Genomic DNA, 19,900 nt, shown 5'->3' with positions numbered 1-19,900 from the left:
CCTCTAGGGGGCGCTGTTGGCTCGACCTGCCGGAAGTTCATTGGAGAACAAAGAAGCCGTAGAAGAAGAACGTTACAAACATGGCGGCTCGCATGAAAGTCATGCCATAGTACCCAAATACACCTGGCAGCGTATTTTGGAACTCTTTGTGACTTTTTCCTATCCTTCAAAAATACAGCAGCCTGTCGATTGAGTTTAACTTTGTCCCCAGACCGTCAAGGATTAGTGAGACCACAGTTTCACTACGTTAGCTATTTCCGCTGAAACCTTCCGCTAAGAATGGATCCCGACCAACAACTGAGAAACGTAGGTCTAGAATTCTGTGTCAGGCACTGCATGTTTAATATCATGTCGCGATATGTGTGGTAATAGAAAAGTTAACATTGTCTTTATCTTTCAGCTGCGGGATTTTCTTTTGGTTTACAACCGCATGACGGAAATTTGCTTCCAGCGATGCACCAGCAACTTCAACTACAGAAACCTGACCATGAACGAGGCAAGGACCCTTAAACGGATCATATCTCAACAATTCACTGCAGACACACCAACTGATTCAACTGCAACACTGGATCTTACTGAATCTCTTTTGCTCATTGTTTACTCATACCATTGTTGTTGCATGCGGAAAGATTTACTGTTTCATTTTCAGACTGACTTCCCCAAAAGAGATGAGTAACTATGGTGGAAGATTTAGGATGCGACCCCAGGCTCACTGTTCATCCTAAGAGTGTGAAATCGAGAGGGGCCATCCTTCTGCAGCTTCCAGACTTGTGTTTTCAGGCAGATTGCGATATAAGAAGGCCTCTTTATGCTGCAGCAGTACAAGTAGAAAAAAGTTCTATTCTAAACTATCACAGCATATTGGTAATAACAATATAACTCTTTTGAAAATGTAATCTTTGTCAATGTTAACCTAAAAGTTTTGAAAAATAATTTACCCGCCCTTTTAATTTGACCATTCAACTGACGAAGGATGTGAGCAAATGATTGGTTTTGTTTAATTTCTTCGGAAAACCTATAGTTTTATTAAGGGCTACTAGGATATGATGCAGTGCATAATATCCTAGTAGCCCGGTATTTGTTGGACATTTAATTAATTGATTCCCTTGTTTACTCTCACCTGTCCAGGACCGCTGTGTGGATAATTGTGCAGGGAAACTAATCCGCTCAAACCACCGCATGATGAGCACCTATGTACAGCTAATGCCTCGGATGGTGCAGCGAAGGGTGGAAGAGATGGAGAGTAAGGCCGCTGAGAATGCCAAGGCAGCTGAAGCAGCTGCAACTGGAGCTTTGGAGTCCGCCGGTGCTCTTGCCGAGGCCTCACCTACATCTGAAACTCCAGCCATCTCTTCTGCACTACCACAAGTATCACAATCGGCCCCAAACTTTGGACTGGAAACACAAGGCTCAGTCTTAAAGTCAGCAGCAATAGATATTCCAGTTGAGATGGACACTCCTGTATCCCAACCGGCGACAGCCTCAGAAATCTCGCTATCAGCCACAACATCCCTAATACCGGCAACTGACTCAGTACTCAACAGTGCTGGAAGTGGACCATCTGACACATCAGGCTTTTCTCATCCCTCTTCCTCCTCAGCTGGAGCTCAGAAGGAGCCTACCAGTCCGGCACTTGAGTTCATCCCATCTAAACCCATTCCAATTACAGCAGTTATTCCTGCGCCAGATGCTGCTGCTACGGTTCTGTCTAAAAACAAAGAGAGCTCATTGGAACAAGCAGTAGCTCCAAAGGTTCCCCCAGTGTCAGACCAATAAAGGTGTCATACCAGATCCTGGGTCAAAGTCCTGTTCTTGACTGGCATATTGGCTGTCTGTGTTTATTCAGATAAAATACAGATTTTCACCTATTATGCCAGAAATGCTCTCCTGATCATATAGATATATTACATGTCACAAGCCAGCTTGATATCAAAACTTCTGGTATTTCAGGCTTGTCTGTGCAAAGATTTTTTTTTTTTATTATAATGTAATATTTATCAATTCAATTGTTTTGTGCCGAATAGAATGGATTCATGTCTTCAGAGATGTTGGAGAGAATTGTAGAATCTATCAATATGATACATTACCAAAGGGGATTGCAGCAACAGGGACAAAAGATGCAGCTGAGGTGCTGTCTGTAAAAAAAAAATAATAATAATAATACACACTGCAAACTGTAGCCATCTCAGATACAAGAAAAATGCAGTTTTCTTCTTGGGGTCAGACGTGTAGTCTTAACTCCTGGAACAGTGGAAACTAACCTTTACTGAGATTTTGAAGCAAAAGAAAATGTATTGATGAATCACCTGGTATTGTTCATATAGCCAGAATGTTGCGTAACAAAACTCCCAGGTGCTCATCATGCAAACAGTCCTAATAACTTGTGCTGATCATATGTTTCTGACTTACTTACATTAAAACAGAATTCATGTTGTCACAGACCATTCCTTTTAAAACGCGATACTGTTAGACAATCTTAAACAGCCAGTTTCACCAGATGCCCTATCAGTCAATAAAATGTTTAAAAGTAAGTTGTGAAAATGTGAACCTTTTGTTAAAAAAAAAACAAAACAAAAAAACACATGCTATGGTATTATATTGTGAGATGTCGGCTATTTCACAAAGTCCATTCTCAGCCTGACCCTGAGTCTCCCCAGCCTCCATGTCTTACTTGACTGCTTCCACATACTTTTGAGGTCACCAGTCATCCCATTTCTTCTAGTTAGATTTTTAGTAATTGAGAAGAGAGTACTCCGGATGTGGAAACGGGTTTTAAGTGATGCTCAGACATTCCCACCATGGGAACAAGATAAATACATTTATGACAAGAGGAACCTTGAATGAAGTAATAGATCACATAAAGGATGCTTGTAAGTGCTCTCACATTAAACATCTTTTTTTTTACGCTTTAGCTTCAGGGTTTTACTGATGGTTTGATCAAATAAACATGAAGACCTCAATTTTCTGTTTTTGGTACTCCTGTGAGACGGTCATTATTGTTGACCCGGGCGCGTATAAAAACGATTTTAAAAGCAGCATGTACCATGAAAATCTGAAAAAGTGTTATGCCTCTGCAGTAGATTTAAGAAAGGATGCACAATATGGAGAATCAAGTTTATGAAGCTATATGGCTGTGTAAAAGGGGAACTCATCCGTGAGACAGACATTAACTGAGTAATCATATTTTACTTTTCCTTCAATTCAAAGGAAATAATGATGGGCCTTTCTACAAAATGTTCATGGTCATTACAGACATTTAAATTTCGATACCATCTACATTAACAAGCAGCACCCCCTCCCCAAAACCAGGATTTATCATACATATTTGCCATTCTGTTAAATATAACCTCGGGTTACATTTAAGAGCAAATGGAGGCGCATAAACAGGGACGCTCAAATGATTACAGATGAACTGCAGATAAACATCTGGAAATGTTGCAATTTTATGGCTCAAAATGTAGTACCACTACAAACACATTAAAGAGTTGCAGCGTTTTTTTTTTTTTTTTAAGAAAATAAATAAAGTTGTTTTAAACACACTACTTAACGAAATATTTCTCTTGCTCATAACCGTCGTGCACCCTCCCCCGCCCCGGAGCCGCCTTTGACTTGCTCTGCTTCGCCCCCGGCATTCTGGCGCGGCGTCAACATGATGGAGGAAACATTATCGCATTGCCACCAACAGGAGGCGTTGCGTCCCGGCGCTCCTGCGGGGGGAGAGACCGCCGCCTTCCCCGGTCCGAGGAGCGGGGCGTGGACCGGCCAGACGACGGCGCTTTACCGGGCTTCTAAACCACACTCGGAAGAAACCGATCATCCAGTGGCAGCTGGTAAGACTTTTAAAACTTTTTTTTTGTTTTCTGTTTTTCCTTTATTTAGTTAGTTGGTTTACTTTTTGTGGAGACCTTCAAAGTTCAGAGTAGACTTAAAAGTGATCCTGAAAAAGAAAAAAAAAAAAGGCCAGCCCACCAGAGAGTCCCACAGAGGAAGATAAAGCCCGGAGGAGTGGGAACTATGAAAGAGTTCACTTTATTCTTGTACACTGCTATCTCAGACCCACTACTGTCTGGGTTTTTTCTTTATGCGACTGATTGTCTTTGGCCTTTGTCTTTACTTCTAACCCGATTGTATAAACAAATGGTTTGGTATAGCGCATAAAAGAACTGAGTTTGGTATCTGAAGAATGGACAGGCACCCAAACCCAATGCACATCTAACTTTTCATTTTGCAGGCTACATGCATCCGGTCTCCGGAGAGAAAAAGAAGTAACTATGGATGATATCTTCACTCAGTGCCGAGAGGGGAACTCTGTGGCCGTCCGCCTCTGGCTGGACAACACAGAGAATGACCTCAACCTGGGGTAAGTGGCCCTGGACGCCTCTCCAGACACTGGCAGTCTTTCTAGACAGATGCAGTGAAGTTTGTGCGCAGGAAAAACATAAATAAATAATGACCTACATGAGTAAGGATAACGTTTGTTTTTGTTTTTCTGTAACCCAGGCCATGAACGATGACAATTTCAGGAAATGCACCACATTTGGTATGGTGGTTAAGTCTGCTGTGTGTGTGTGTGTGTGTGTGTGTGTGTGTGTGTGTGTGTGTAAAATCTGATACTTGGCACATCAGAGGTCATGAAATAGTTTCCATATTGTGTGCTCCCAGGAACACCACGTAACACCAAACATCACAGCTCTGTAATTCCAGTCCAGCGTATATTTTTTCCCCCCACTTTTCCGCTCGGATTTCTCTACTTATGATGTCATCTCCAAAATAACTGTGTAAAAAAACACGTCACTTAAAGGGGCACTCCATAGCAAAATGAAAAAAGTCAGCTCGGCTCTTGCATGGTAATTGTTCTTTTATCAATCTCAACCGTTTGGACAGTAGGTGATCTGGGAGCTGCCTGTTTCAAGAGTATACGCCTTTTTTTTTTTTTTTAAAGACATTTTGGTCTGGCAGTTCAGGACCTGCACATTTATTTATTTATTCATTTGTTAAGTTATGAATTTAAGGAAATTCATCCAGCTGTTAGTTCGCTCGAGATAAGGTCTGTGGATTATCTCAATTAGGCAGACTCTCGAAAGAGTCTAGTCTCCTCTGTTCATAAGAGATGGTCTCTTAAGGTTAAGGTATACTGTAAGCTTTAAGGTTTACTGAAGGACAACATTAACTTAATTCCAATTGTTCTATATCTTTCTGGGTGAGAGTCTTAGCTTACTTGTTATTATTTGATACTGGATAATGAGTGACTATTGGGTAATCCACATTTTTTATGCTTTTAGCACCAAATGATCAATTTAATCCATTTGCTGTTGTATCTGAGAAGACAGACATAACAAGGGTTGATATCTTCAGAATTCAGCGACTCCCATCAAAATGATAAAGATGGATAAATAGCACTTCAGGCAGTAAGATTTTTTTTCCTCTCACTTTGAACCTAACTGCACATTAACACTTATAAAACCTATTCCAAATTTGATTAAAAAAAAACACCCCCTGAATCTTAGCAACTATTAATCATGAAGAGGAATGACTGAAAATTAATTAATTTTGATAAGGAGTTTGACTAATCACATTAATTCCTTGTATGAAGTTAGTTACTTGATTGGTAAAACTTTGAAAGTGATCAATCTAGAGTTGCAACAACCACAGCAACTGCTTTTTATAATCATTTCATCAGAGCGGGTCTCATTTAAAGAATCAAGATTTAAAAAAAAATCCCCCTAACCCTGTCTCCTCAAATTTCAACATTCTTTTCTTTACATTTTTCTGTCATTAAGTCAAGTGTGTTTGGATTGTTGAGACTTGACTATGTCATGCTGGGTTTGAACCGGCAGCGATCGATGTTTTCACCAATTCTGGAAATTTGATAGACTAATAAACCTATAAAAAGACAAACTGAAAAATGAGAATATACTTGAGTAGTTGCCCCGTGCAATCTTTTCAGAAACTTCTTTGTGTCCCGTTCTTCAACATTTGCATGAATGGTCTAATAAGAACATTTTAGGACTGAATTTCCCTTCTCGCAGTCACTAAGTATTCCTAAGTTAAGGTGTGACATACATATTTAAAATGAAATGCCTCAATACTACAGAGCAATTTTGCCTAGTGGGCTCATTTCCTTCCTTAGCCAGAGGACTTGACTGCTGAAGACCTTGGTTATCTCATTCTTGGGGCAGACCTTATATGTGCAGTCTGTTGACGTTGACTCAAGGGCTGCATTGCTGCTGGCCAACCACACCGCAGCCAAGACCATTTCCTCTGTTCAACTCCATACAGGGCCAGACCCTCTGACGGACCTTCTCAGGCAGCTTGCTGCAGCCCCATATAAACATCTGAGGGACTAGTCATTATGGCTCTCGCCTTCTTTGCTTGTTCGTCTGTAGAAGCTCTAATGTGTTTTCAAACTCACTTACAATAAAGTGCCATGAACGTAATCCGCAAGTGGGGAAATATGTTTAGTCGGAGGTGAAAAGCTTTCCCTCGGGTTTCGATTTAAATGGAATGGAGTCAACTCAAAGAAACATTAAATGTTGTTTCAGCTCTCCCCCCAGGAGCTGCAACACAGGAACACAGAGGGCAAGAGGAGAGAGAGGAAGAAAATATGTGGCTGAGGATTCCACCGTGTATTTACTGCTCTGTCATTCCCAAGTTTTTTTCTTCCTGTTTCTTTTTTTAGCATGCAGGCAGGCTTGGTCAGGTCTGTCTACAGTTCTGGATCAGAACTGACAGGGAATGCAACTTAAATTCACTGTGAGCCGGCACTGGAGCTATTTCCCATACAGGATATATACCGTGCAGCCTCTCCAGGGCTTTATTGTTAAATGGAGTGTAGAGCCTGTGGCTTTGCAGGGATTTGCGAGAACCCCGGCAGCTGCCTTGGGGTCAGCTAATGCAAAGGGCTCCCATGGCTGAAGGGGCCAATCACACATAGGTGACGCTCTGGCCGCGTTGGCTTTGTGTTTGTGTCCTCGCAGGCGCATTTATCACCAGGCCAGACTCAAGGTTCAGGCCGTAGGCTGCAGAAGCAAGCATGAGCTTAAGTCTAAAAAAAGGTTAGAAGATTGTGGGTGTGAGAACCTCTATATTTGTATGTCAGAAGGTGTTGCTGGAATATTTCACAGAAAATAAAATCTGTGGAAGTTCCCAGAGAACTCCTACCCTTGAGAATGTCTCTTTTCAGTCTGGCTGCTTTTGAAATCCCAATAATTGAGCAGAATTAGAGTGTATAAACATAATTTGGGAGACGGAGAACCAGATATTCAATCCGTGTTTTGAAACTGTTGGAGCTTCTCAATATCTCAATTTAAATTTATAGTTTTTATCATTGCCTTGAAGATTTGATCATCTAATCCCAGGCAAAGTGCTATCTGTAACAGCACTGAAAAAAAATCCACTGTCTGTAACTTTTTTGATTTTTTTTTTCCAATTAATGGTTTGAGTCCATTAATATTTAATTTGAGCATATCCATCCACACGAGTAATACCTGTAAGTCAATGGAAGTAATAGCAGACATCTTTCCTGCTAATACAGTTCATTCAAGAGGCCAAATGACTAAAACTAATTTGAGGAAGTAGGACTCCTTCAGCTGAATTTCCTTACATTCTGCATTGTGTGATAAGTCTACTCAGCATGCCTGTTACGGAGAGATATTTGGCCTTGGCCGAGCACCGTCTGCATTCGATTACACCTTTTCTTTCTTCCCTTTTATAAACAACCTAACACAAACATTCGTTGCACAAATCAGCTATAAATCGCTGCATTGCCTCTTGTGCTCTTCCAATCAATTCACAGTAGTTTTAAGAACTATGCTCAATCATCAGCATGGCACTGGCAGACCAAATTATCACATTGCGTTACTGACTAGATCTGGTCCACTTCAGTAAATTTGATATTTCCAGAGATCAACTATCCTACGGATGTGTCTTTCTGAACCCACAACCAAACTGGAGCAACAACAATGGTGATCTAGAACTCAGAAAAGTTGAACAGACCACAGGTTACTTATCAAATCAATCGCCTTTCTTCTAAACATTATCTTCAAAGGCCATACATTTGTTTTTCCCAACATACTAACATGTTTTGAGGTTTAAACTTTAGTAGTTTAAACCACTTTTTGTCAACATAAGTCAGAAGAGCTAGGTGTTCCTCATCCTCTATTGAACAAGCCTCGGGGGGGGCAACTGGTTGTGATTTTTCAGTTTTTGTCACATCAGAAACAGAACAGATGAAGGGTAACTTTGAACACCAATTTGCAAAGGTGACACTACTTATGGATCATTCAGGATGGTTATGGGAAAGCCCAAGCAGGATGGCACTGCAGAAAGAGTTATGCCATTACTTCAAGAGGTTGCCATCTCTGACAAAAAATGAGCTCTTCTATTCAGTTCATCAAGCGTATTTCGGATCCGTATTTTTCTGGGTTTTGCCTCATTGTGCATCTGTTTCAGTGACGACCACGGCTTCAGCCCCCTGCACTGGGCATGCAGGGAAGGGAGGAGTGGGGTTGTTGACATGCTCATCATGAGAGGAGCTCGCATTAATGTTATGAACCGTGGAGACGATACCCCATTGCATCTCGCTGCCAGTCACGGACACAGGGACATTGTGGCGAAGGTAAACTCTTTCCGAAGGAACTTTGCAACAAAACCTCCTTTGTTGTAACATTATCTAACTATCATGCTTGTGAATGCCAGCTGATCCAGTGCAAAGCAGACCCGAATACAGTGAATGAACATGGAAACACACCACTCCATTATGCCTGTTTCTGGGGACAAGATGAGGTTGCAGAGGTACACACACACACACACACACACACACACACACACACACACACACACATATAGGGTGAAAATGCCCTCTAGTGGTAAGAAAGAGCTACATGTTTTTGCAAAGCAGCAGAGCTCAAATCTTGCCACATCTTTGTTTTCAATCTCTGAATCTTTTATCTGCATAATTAAAAGCATGTCTCCTTTTCAAGGACTTGGTGACCAGTGGTGCCCAGGTGTGTATATGCAACAGGTATGGGCAGACACCTCTAGATAAGGCCAAGCCTCACCTAAGACAACTGCTTCAAGGTCTGTAGTAATCTCGGCACTAAAAACACAATCTGTTTTTGTACAGACACACACACATACGCAGAGATGTCTTTATTTATAAAATTGAATTTTTTTTTATCTGAATAGAAAAAGCTGAGAAATTGGGTCAGAGTATGACCAAAGTCCCCTATAAGGAAACTTTCTGGAAGGGCACCATGCGGACACGACCTCGTGAGTAACATTGATTTTGTAAAGAGGAGCCAGTCAGCACATTAAATAAGGGTGATTATTTGATTCTCTCTTTTCCAGGTAATGGTACACTAAACAAACAAGCCGGTATTGATTATAAGCAACTTTCTCTGCTGGCAAAAATCAATGAAAACCAGTCAGGAGAGGTTTGTTGCACTCATGTTTACTTTTGTATCAGTTTTTTTCTTTTTTACACCCTCTGTTATTAATGCAACTACCTTGACCGCAGTTATGGCAGGGTCGATGGCAAGGGGATGAGATTGTAGTAAAAGTGTTACAAGTGAGAGACTGGACGACCAGGAAGAGCAGAGACTTCAATGAGGAACATCCGAAATTACGGTAATTGAATTTTATATTAGTAGGCATAAAAGTAAACCAACAAATGAATAATTAAACCTTATTCGCTCTGAAATGGTCCCATTGGTTCATGTTACTCATCTATCTGGAACCTCAAAGTTTATGTTGGCTCACGGTGCTCAGTGAATGCCCTACAGGGGAGTTAGCTGGAACTACCTGTACTTAACCAAAATTTGTAGAAAACTGACAGAAAAACAAAGAAAAATCTCAATGTGTCCTCTAAAATCTTTGCTGATTTGAGATAAACTAAGTTAAATCTTGCAAAAATAATGTTCAAAGAACTCAAATGTATAAAAAATAGGTTTTCACAGAGCTTTATTTCTGCAAACTTCTATCCGTAAAGTTCAATCTCCACCTATTATTCAAAAAACACTTCTGTTTTCAAGTGTTTTTTGAGGCAGTAGATTATTTTTTCACTATTTCAATTTTAATCTCTTCACTATATTTTTTTGGCCCAAGGAAGAACATGGTAGATGTGTCCATTTTACATATGCAAAAATAGCCAGTCACAGTCAATTGTCTCAGAAGAAACACCAATACATTATGATAGTTTACTGGAAAAAAAAAGAATAATAAACGTTTACTTGAAAAAAAAAAAAAACGAGATAAATAACACCATTTGATCACAGTAATATTTATCTGGCCAAATTTAATCAGTAGCTCTACATACCTCAAGCAGTTACAGGAAAAATAAAGCCTTAATAGGAAAATTTTGTGAGTATCTCAGCAAGAGCCAATCAAAGCACAATCCATCACTGGAAAGGTTGTATGCAATACAAAGAACTTGGTGCTGTGTGATCATCTTTCATCTCGGCCTCCGTTCTCACTCCCTTTTCAGAAATTAATCCAAAGTGCTAAATAAAAAAAATTAGTGGCAACATAAAATTTATTGTGCACTTTGAAGAGCTTCAAGAAATTACATATACTAGTTGAAATGAGGCTAAGATGATGGAAATGTGAGGTTATTAAGATTCTCACGCCTTTCTAATGTGATTCTCTCCCAACTACCCATTTGTAAATAACTTGTTGAATTCATGCCAATGTACTGCAAAATGGTTGTAAGAATGCAACTAAAGGCCAAGTTAGATTTGTCAGCTATTTTTTTTTTACTCTTAATGTTTATGAATTTGTCAATTTTAAGGTCAACATCCACTTGAACTTGTTAATATTAATATTTGTTTTATTTATTTCTGGTGTAGATATCTATCTGAAGTTACACTGGCACCTTTATGATGTGCATTTATTGCTTCACCACAAATCCACACCACTGTTCTATCTCCAAATATAGTATTTATTTGGCACTAACTGCAATTATACATTCCTCGTATCACAGGATCTTTTCTCATCCAAATATACTGCCTGTTCTTGGGGCCTGTCAGTCACCTCCATCCCCTCATCCCATCATCATCACCCATTATATGCCATATGGATCCTTGTACAACATTTTACACCAGGGCACTAGTAAGTATAATGTTAAAATGTGCATATATTGCACAATGAAATATAGCTCACTGGAGACGGGTTGCATTGCAGTAGATGGGCAAACCTCATAGCATTTTCCTTGTGCGTTCCTGTCTCATCAGCTCTGGTGGTCGACCAAAGCCAGGCAGTGAAGTTTGCACTGGACATAGCCAGCGGCATGGCCTTCCTGCATACTTTGGAGCCAATGGTTGCACGTCTTTACCTCAACAGTAAGCACGTCATGGTAAGATAGCTTTGTGTTAATTTTTTGATACAATGTGTATTATCATCAAGAGTGAAAAGTTTTTTCTTGTAACAAGGTGATGTCATTAATTGGCAGATTGATGAGGATATGACAGCTAGAATAAGCATGGCCGATGCTAAATTCTGCTTCCAGTGTCCTGGTCGCATGTATTCTCCTGCATGGATGGCCCCTGAAGGTACTTATTGTACTTTTTGTTGCCTGTTTAAATTGAGATTTATGCCGTGTGAGACCTATAATTCAGTCCCAATATACAAATAGTTGGGCAGTTTATTGAGCGTGTTTTTAAAACAATTCATTTTACATGTATTTTTTCTCTTCACTATTTTCAGCCCTGCAGAAGAAGCCTGAGGACATCAACAGAAGATCTGCAGATATGTGGAGCTTTGCGGTGTTGCTGTGGGAGCTGGTTACTAGAGAGGTCCCCTTTGCTGACCTCTCGCATATGGAAATAGGAATGAAGGTTAGTGGGATCCACCCACTACCATTAGCTGCATGCTCACTGAGACGGCTCTGGTTTTTTCTGCGTTGAGGATTTTCTACCAATACTGTATTTTCCCTGTCCTTAGGTCGCGCTCGAAGGTCTGCGGCCAACTATTCCACCGGGGATTTCTCCTCATATTTGTAAGCTGATGAGGCTCTGCATGAACGAAGATCCAGCAAAGAGACCCAAGTTTGACATGATCGTCCCCATCTTGGAAAAGATGCAAGACAAGTGAAACCCTTAACTACTCCCTGTCCACGTGCTACTTTGGTTTATACCAACAAACCACTTTATCTTCACATCAGACATTTATCTGCTAAGCCACTGTAAATAAACCATGGACCACTTTTGTTACCCATTTCCAACAAAAGATATATTATACAGCTTTCTAGCATTATTTAACTTTGAGATATAAAATTTCTTTTAACATCTGCAGTATTTTGCTCCTTTACCATATCAGTCACATGATTGTCAGCTTGAACTTTTTAAATCCAGTGTCACAGTCTGGTCTGAGTGTGATACAGCTGCTCAGAAACAAATGCAAAGAAATGTGTACAGACATGCTGTCATTTACACAAAGAAAGTTCAATGCAATAAAAATTTTATATTTATGACAAACCCTTGTTCATATATTTGATACGTGGTATTCCTCTTTTTTTAAAGCATTCAATTGTCCCTTGAATGACTTCTATTGTGCAAACATAGACAGCAGGTGAAGTTTTCTTTGGAAAATTACATTTGTTGTTATTTAGCAGTGTTAAAGTGAGCTGCAAGCCTAAGCTAAAATTTTAAATATGTTTTCAGTAATTAAACCACATATTTTCTCGATATGCTTAATGAACGCGGGTTCCCTTGTGTTTACGTATTACCGCTCACATATAAAATTATATAGGTCTGAAAAGTGATGTATTGCCACTGTAAATGGGAGCTTTTACAGTGCTTTTACCATAGCAGTTGACCGTATCCAAAGGGTTTCTCAGCAATAGAATTGCAGCATGTTCAAAACCAGCAGTGGGACTTTACTAAGGGTACTAACATAAAAGAAAAATAAATTTCAAAAAGGCCTTTTTTTGCTCCTTGTCCCCAAATGCCATGACTGCCGAGGCTGACTCTAACAGAAAGTTCACAACGTTTGCATGTTTGATTCAGGGCAAATTATCTGATAATCAAAATAATAATGACAACATCCATGTATTTAAATTAAATTCATGAGTTTTCACAAATTAGTGATGAAATGTAACTTACTACATGGAGAGTGGGCTCAGGGAGGCGCATCAGGTGAGGTCAGCAGGTGTCAACCCACAGCTTGGTTCTCATGGGTCTGTAGTCAAAATAACTTCCCGGTACAATAAAAACAAAAACTGACATGAAAAAAACAAACAAAATGCCGGGTTGAAAACTTCAAATGTCCATGTTTTACTAAATAGACCGCAGCCATGGCAGTGTTTTGGGTATCAATCAGTTGCAGCTGTGATCGATTTTTCGCGGGAGGGGCGGGGGACGAGGAGGGGCGAGATCACGTGACCGGTCAGCTGACTTAGTTGGACTTTTACAAGAACAAGCTGCGAGTCGGTGTGTGTGTATGTGTGTGTGTCGTTCCTCAGATGACCAGCCCCTGAAGGACCTGTCAACTTTTCAGTTTGTTTGTTATTTTTTTGTTTTGTTTTTTTGCCTTTTTTTTCTAAAAGGAGAACGTATTCACGGTGTGCCCTTTTTCGAGGTAGGCTTTGCTAGCTTGTTACTTTGTTAGCTGGCGTTTGAGCCCAAGGTTGTTGTTTCAGCTGTTAGCAGACAAGTGTGAAATAAACACGTCCATCGAAACTCGAACAGATATTTGACCTTTTCGTCCTCTCCGTCATTCTCAGACGATTTCCAGGCACAATGAGGCTTCGTGACCCGGCGAACTGCCTCGGGCTGATTGCCGGGGCTCTGCTTCTTCTGTACCCGCTTTTCGGCTCCTGCCACCCGGCGCAGACCCCTCCGCAGCCCCAGCTGCTGTTCCTGGAGCAGCTCGGCCACTCAAACGTTGGCGTCAACTGGCGAAATATGAGCTGCCCAGTGTGCAAAGTCATCTTCACCATCCTGGATGTCGCTCTTCTGGTAAACCATCAAATATTCCAGAATATGACCTGCATCGTCTCACAGAGCAAACAATATTTGAATTGAAATACGATGAATGGCCCATTTTAGGAAGTTACTTTTTTTTTTCCTTTCTACTGACCTGTCTCGGGGACAAACAGCTTGGAATAGAGTTTTGTTTCTGCAACGATTTTTTTTTTCCCCAGGTCTCATTCAGATCTGGTATTTTAGTAAATCAATTTACACCGAAGTGGTTTAGTATTTCACAACATCGAGTTTTCAGAAAACTACATTTGGCTTGAGAATGTTGCTTTACAGGAGAGGTTTAACCAATATGAGGAGGAGCCAGCATAAAGATTGAGCCAAAAAGGTCAAGATTATTTGGAGTCTTTTTAACAACACCAACCACAGTAACTATCAACAGTTTGTAATATCTCTGTAGCAGCAAATAGTTGATCGTGCACCCCCCTTACCTTTTCAGCCAAAAGGGTCGATGTGTGATTAGCATATATTTATTTAGATTTATGTTATTGTAGCTTTCATCTTCCTAAATGCAATTGTAAGCAATGTTTTTTTTGTTGAATTTTGTTGTGAAGGTGATAAGTTTGAGCTAAACTGTATGCAGGGTGACTCCAGCATTTCCAGTTTGATTAAACCATGGTGGTTTTTCACTTCAAACCTGGCTGATTAGAAAGATAAAAGTGAACAATGTTGAACAGGTTGGAAGGATAACCTTGCAGGTTAATAGCTTTCAGTTTATTTCTTTGCACACACAACCGTTTTCACGACACAGTGGTAAGTCAACAATATTGTGGTTACTTTGGTTTCCTGACAAGTGAAGCATGTGACCCAAGTCCCAGTTCTTGTTTTCTTCTTATGATGTAATCTCTCATTGTTTGCTTATAGCTCACTTGAAACATTATGTGCACATGGTGTATTTTTTGGAAACCTCAGTCGTTCCTCCAAATCTCATTTTGACTGTCATATCCTATCCCTCCAATCCGATCAGTGCACGGTTGTTTTACTGATGAAGTCTGTTTCCTCAACAAAGCAAGTAGCAAACTTTTATGCTGATATGGTCTCTAGTTCAGTGCCAGCAGTTGTTTTTGGAAGTGCAGTTCATCATAATTTGTTTATTTTCAAAAGAATTTTCAAAAGAATTTTCAAAAGTTTCTTCATCACTCACAGAGACTGTTTAATGGCAGCCTTGAATGTTATAGTAGAAGAATTCTTAATTTCCCTGACCCTGTTCTTGATGCCTCCTGCCTTTACCAGAGTGACTCAAATGAAGAGCGTGTGGCACGAGCAGTTGGCGAAGCGTGCATCCGTCTACACCTGGCCGATGAGATGGTCTGTCGTGAAATCACAGAATTGTTCAGGGACGACTTCATCCGGGTCCTGCAGCAGTCAGTGCTGTGGCCCTCTGAAGCCTGCGCCCTGCTTGTGGGTCCCGCCTGTGGCAAATTTGACATCTACGCACCCTGGAACATTACTTTGCCAAATGTTCCGAAGCCTCCAGTTATACCACCCTCTCCTCCTAAGCCTGGTTCTCCACAGAGCAGGGTGCTGTTTCTTACTGACATTCACTGGGACCAGGTGAGTCTGGGTCAAACTGAAATTATCAAGACCTAATTTTGTGATGGTAGCTAACAATAACCATTACTATGACATAGACACAATACCTTTTTCATACGATGGGCCTAAGGTTTTCCTTAGACAAAAGCCTGATGTGGAACAAATACCAATGCAGCAATATTGATGCAAGCTAATTTTTTTTCTTTAAATAACCTTTTTTAGAAATGCATTTCCCTGTCTTCAGCTTAAAAGCTGCAAGTACGACAGGTGTATTTGTGTATGCGGTTTTGCTGTTTAACTGACCTACATCATTCATTTTGTCTTTTTTTTTTCTTCTATTATGCTAATGTATCAGTGACTCTTTCCCCTAATTTTAAATTTCTAAAACATTAAAGTTCAAATATTAAAGTACTTTCTGTAAGTTTATTTATCCACAATATATAAAATAAAATTTAGAACAGTTGAGCTGTTGCATCTTCAATTGTGCAGTTTGCTTTCCACAGGAGTATGAAGCTGGCAGTGTAGCAGACTGCAAAGACCCCCTTTGCTGCCGTAAAGATTCAGTGCCCACCAAATGGCTCAAGAGACAGGCTGGATATTGGGGAACCTACAGCAAGTGTGACCTGCCGCTAAGAACAGTCGAGAACCTCCTTCAAAATGTTGCCAGAACCGGACCCTGGGACTGGGTGTACTGGACAGGAGACATTCCAGCACACAATGTTTGGTCACAGACCAGGAAACAACAGCTGTCTGAACTCACAGTCATCTCTAGGCTCATCCACAAGTAAACTTCCTTTTTATATTTTGTAACGTCAGGGACCAGTTATTAACTGGCAGAGCTATGGGTCAGCATGCTCAACACAAATGTCCATTCTATTGATCAAGTGATGTCATTGGACTGGCAACTGAATGTTGTGATATTGCTACTTCCTGATTGTTTTACTGGACTAGGGTTATAGTGATAAGTTAATTAACATGAAACCTTTCAAATGATCGCTTTAACTATCCGTGGTCGTGCCCTGTTTTTTTAGGTTTTGACTTGGAAATATTTCAGACCTAATAATTACAGATCATTTGTTGGAATTTCTGGATAAGAAGCTTCATCAATGTAGCTTGTATTTCAGTCAGCTGTTGACCGTTGCCCCTCCCCAACGTTCTCTCCAGATACCTTGGACCCAACGTGACAGTCTACCCCGCTGTAGGCAATCATGAGAGTACGCCAGTGAACAGCTTCCCACCACCCTTTGTTCATGGCAACAGATCCTCAGCATGGCTCTACAATACCATGGCAGAGGAGTGGGCACCATGGTTGCCAGAACAGGCTTTGAGGACTTTGAGGTTTGTCAATTTATAATTCTTTAAGCTCAATTCTAAACATTGTTCTACTATCACCTGTGTCAGCCCAAGTTTTACATAATGATCACATCCCCATAATCCTGAGTGCAGGATAACCAGTATAGCTAGTAAATGAATAAATTGACCCTTTTTTGAATGTTCACATCTTTGGTGCATACAGCTAGACCTAGTTCTGCCTACCTGACCAATATCTGGCTTTTCAGACGTGGGGGATTTTATACCGTGGAGATTCAGCCTGGCCTGAGAGTGGTCTCACTCAACATGAACTTTTGTGCTCGTGAAAACTTCTGGCTGATGGTGAATTCTACTGATCCTGCCAACCAGCTCCAATGGCTTGTCCAGATTCTTCAGTCCAGTGAATACAAGGGAGAAAAGGTAAATACAGTTGCCAAAACCAAAGTGGACATGCACAATGTGAGGGCTTAACATCTGAGACACTGATGCTACTTGGTCAGCAATTAGTGCGTAACATTTTAAGAAATGGCAGAACTTTATTTTAATGGTTGATAATGACTTAACCTCTCAACATGTTTCATAATTCTCATGTGGAGCCTATTATTTTTAATTTTTTTAGGTACATATTATTGGTCACATCCCACCAAGCCTGTGTCTGAGCAGCTGGAGCTGGAACTACTATCACATTGTCAACAGGTAGGTGGATGTAAATTAAGCATTTATCTAAATATTTAGAGTTCAGGATTATTTGTGCAAAACTGTTGCACTGAATTAATGACAGCAACATTATGGGTGCCGGCCTTTAATGACAGTTTCTCTATGTTCAAAATCCTTTACTGAGCATTTAAGAGTACTGGTATACATAATGCTGAAGGGATATAGACTAAAACAAGTTTTAAGCTCATAAGCCTTATTTACTGTTTTCAGGGCTGGTAGGTAACACTTGTCACATGTAACAGCCAGACAAAAGCCAAGGGGAAATTAAACATTTTCTTTTTTCATAATGAGCTCAACCCATTGTATTTCAGGTATGAAAGTACAATTACGGGGCAGTTTTTTGGCCATACACATGTGGATGAGTTCCAGCTGTTTTTTGACGAGGCAAGCATGTCGCGGCCGTTGGGTGTGGCATTCATTGCTCCTAGCGTGACCACCTACATTGATCTAAACCCAGGTAAGAACATTTGCTAGTTTGAAGATCCCAAGGGAGTCTTGTTCTGAAGACCGAATGCAATCACTTCAATCCAGAACTCCTGCATGACCACTTCAGAAGCCTCATAAAAAGGAAAACCTTTATTTTCTTTCCAGGTTATCGCATTTACTTTGTAGATGGGAATTACCAAGGCAGCTCTCGGCTCGTGCTTGACCATGAAACCTACATCCTGAACCTCACGGAGGTAAACCATAGTCCAGGAGGTGGCCCAGAAGAGAACCCCAAGTGGACACTCCTGTACCGTGCAACTGAGGCATATGGTCTTTCCAGTCTCTTTCCTTCTGATTGGGATGGACTAATTAAGACCTTTATGAAGGATGACCGGTTATTCCAGAAGTACTGGTATCTTCGATTTAAAGGACACATTTCTGAGCCCTGCAAAGAGACATGTAAAACCAGAATTGTTTGCTATTTGCAAAGCGGGCGGTATGACATCCTAGAGGAGTGTGAAAGTCTTAATGGATTGGAACATAAAACGGTCAGAAAATCTCTTTGTTGACCTGAGGGACATTGAATGACTGGTTGGTTTGAAAACAATATGACCAAATAATGAGCCTTAAGTTGCTGACATATCAGTTGGATTGTTTGCATATACATGAAAACTATTATTCTGAAGTGACCCTATCATGTTTGATTTCAACTGCTTTCTCTATACCAATTGGTCAAAGACAGCCTGAATGTCTTGTTTACTTGAAATGCAGAGCATGGCTGGGATTGTAGATAGGTTGTTCAGAGTAATCTAATTATGGCCTAATATGTTGCAGTTCTAAGGTTGTCTTGCTGCACTTGTGCAAAATATAATTACCTCAAGTGTAAAAGCTGCTTCACTACTGTGCAACTCTTAATTTAAAAAAAATTCTGAGAGGCGGGTCACTTGATTTCAGTTAGTCAAAGGACATCCGCTATCATTCTGGTCAGGACAAATTCAGTAGCACATGTGGACATTTGAGCCAGTCAGAGTACTGAATGTGAGGCATCATCAGCTTGAGCAAATAACAGTATTTCCTTTCCGGGCTTACTTCTCTTTGCACTTTATTTTTGTGACACATTTAGCTTCACAGGATGTGTTGCTGCAAAGTCCACTGTAGTTACCCATATCAACACTGAAGAAGTAAAACACACTCAGCAAAATACTAACCAGTTGCTTGAATGAAAAGTGGTTTGATAGTATGATGAGCAGGTTCTCAAATTTCTAGCGCTGCTGTTGTTAAAACCTGTATGTTCAAATATTGTGAATATAAATAAATGAAGTGTCTTGTTGAGATGTGTGCATTTTTATGCAATTACCAAATACATGTCACAAGATCCTGCTATTCATATAGGAATCCACATTTGTGGCCAGTTTTAAAGAGTCTGTAATCTGATTAGGCCCAAATATACTTTAGTCCTCCAATCTTTCACAGTCTAATACTTTTTGGGGACTGTACTGAATAGCACAAACACCATTTAGCACTAACTGTAATGACAAAGATTGACAAAACTCAAAAATAAAACGTCCTATTTTAATTCCACAGGATGAGAATGAAAGATTCATGGTCTGGAAATGAATTTTGCAATGAATATACTGTAATGTGGGGTGGGGACTGGCCAGCAGAACCCAAGAATCCTTTGCAAATGATGATGACTGTTGGAGCTTCTCTTGGTTCTACGTTTAAGAACACCATGGTTGATTGAAAAATGGTGTGTTCGATGTGTGACACTAACCTGCGCTGTTAGTTACCATAACGGAGGAGTGGCTATTGCTAATTGGAGTTAGCGCCAGAGACGCCCCAAGACTGTGGCTGTTCAAGGTGATGCCCTTTGGTCTTTGCAATGTACCGGCCACCTTCAAGCGCCTTATGGAGAGGGTCCTGAGCGATGTTCCTCGGAG

The 19,900-nt window shown here is 40.5% G+C and overlaps 3 protein-coding genes across 3 annotated transcripts; all 3 read left to right on the top strand.

The window, feature by feature from the left end:
• The first annotated feature begins 70 nt into the window (after window positions 1-70).
• Window positions 71-1,786, top strand: timm10b (translocase of inner mitochondrial membrane 10 homolog B (yeast)). Its single transcript, XM_086176817.1, has 3 exons — window positions 71-306; window positions 401-496; window positions 1,129-1,786. The coding sequence occupies exons 1-3, from the start codon at window positions 280-282 to the stop codon at window positions 1,774-1,776; spliced, it is 771 nt and encodes a 256-aa protein (XP_086032943.1). The 5' UTR covers window positions 71-279; the 3' UTR covers window positions 1,777-1,786.
• Window positions 1,787-3,700: 1,914 nt separating this feature from the next.
• ilk (integrin-linked kinase) lies at window positions 3,701-12,470 on the top strand. The gene is made up of 13 exons (XM_086176843.1): window positions 3,701-3,830; window positions 4,232-4,360; window positions 8,452-8,617; window positions 8,698-8,793; window positions 8,982-9,078; window positions 9,187-9,270; window positions 9,349-9,434; window positions 9,518-9,627; window positions 10,979-11,106; window positions 11,229-11,350; window positions 11,447-11,546; window positions 11,701-11,831; window positions 11,938-12,470. Exons 2-13 carry the CDS (start codon window positions 4,272-4,274, stop codon window positions 12,085-12,087), a joined length of 1,359 nt encoding a protein of 452 aa, XP_086032969.1. The 5' UTR covers window positions 3,701-3,830; window positions 4,232-4,271; the 3' UTR covers window positions 12,088-12,470.
• Window positions 12,471-13,392: 922 nt separating this feature from the next.
• On the top strand, window positions 13,393-19,292 carry smpd1 (sphingomyelin phosphodiesterase 1). The gene is made up of 9 exons (XM_086177529.1): window positions 13,393-13,572; window positions 13,718-13,952; window positions 15,207-15,527; window positions 16,010-16,290; window positions 16,671-16,844; window positions 17,066-17,237; window positions 17,437-17,513; window positions 17,846-17,991; window positions 18,126-19,292. The coding sequence occupies exons 2-9, from the start codon at window positions 13,734-13,736 to the stop codon at window positions 18,527-18,529; spliced, it is 1,794 nt and encodes a 597-aa protein (XP_086033655.1). The 5' UTR covers window positions 13,393-13,572; window positions 13,718-13,733; the 3' UTR covers window positions 18,530-19,292.
• Window positions 19,293-19,900: the final 608 nt, after the last annotated feature.

Source organism: Fistularia commersonii, chromosome 29 (assembly GCF_037954325.1).
Source record: "Fistularia commersonii isolate RoL2024-O1a breed Wild chromosome 29, RoL_Fcom_v1.0, whole genome shotgun sequence".
NCBI lineage: Eukaryota > Metazoa > Chordata > Actinopteri > Syngnathiformes > Fistulariidae > Fistularia > Fistularia commersonii.
The sequence above is the reverse complement of the archived record's forward strand: the minus strand, read 5'-3'. Positions and strand labels throughout refer to the sequence as shown.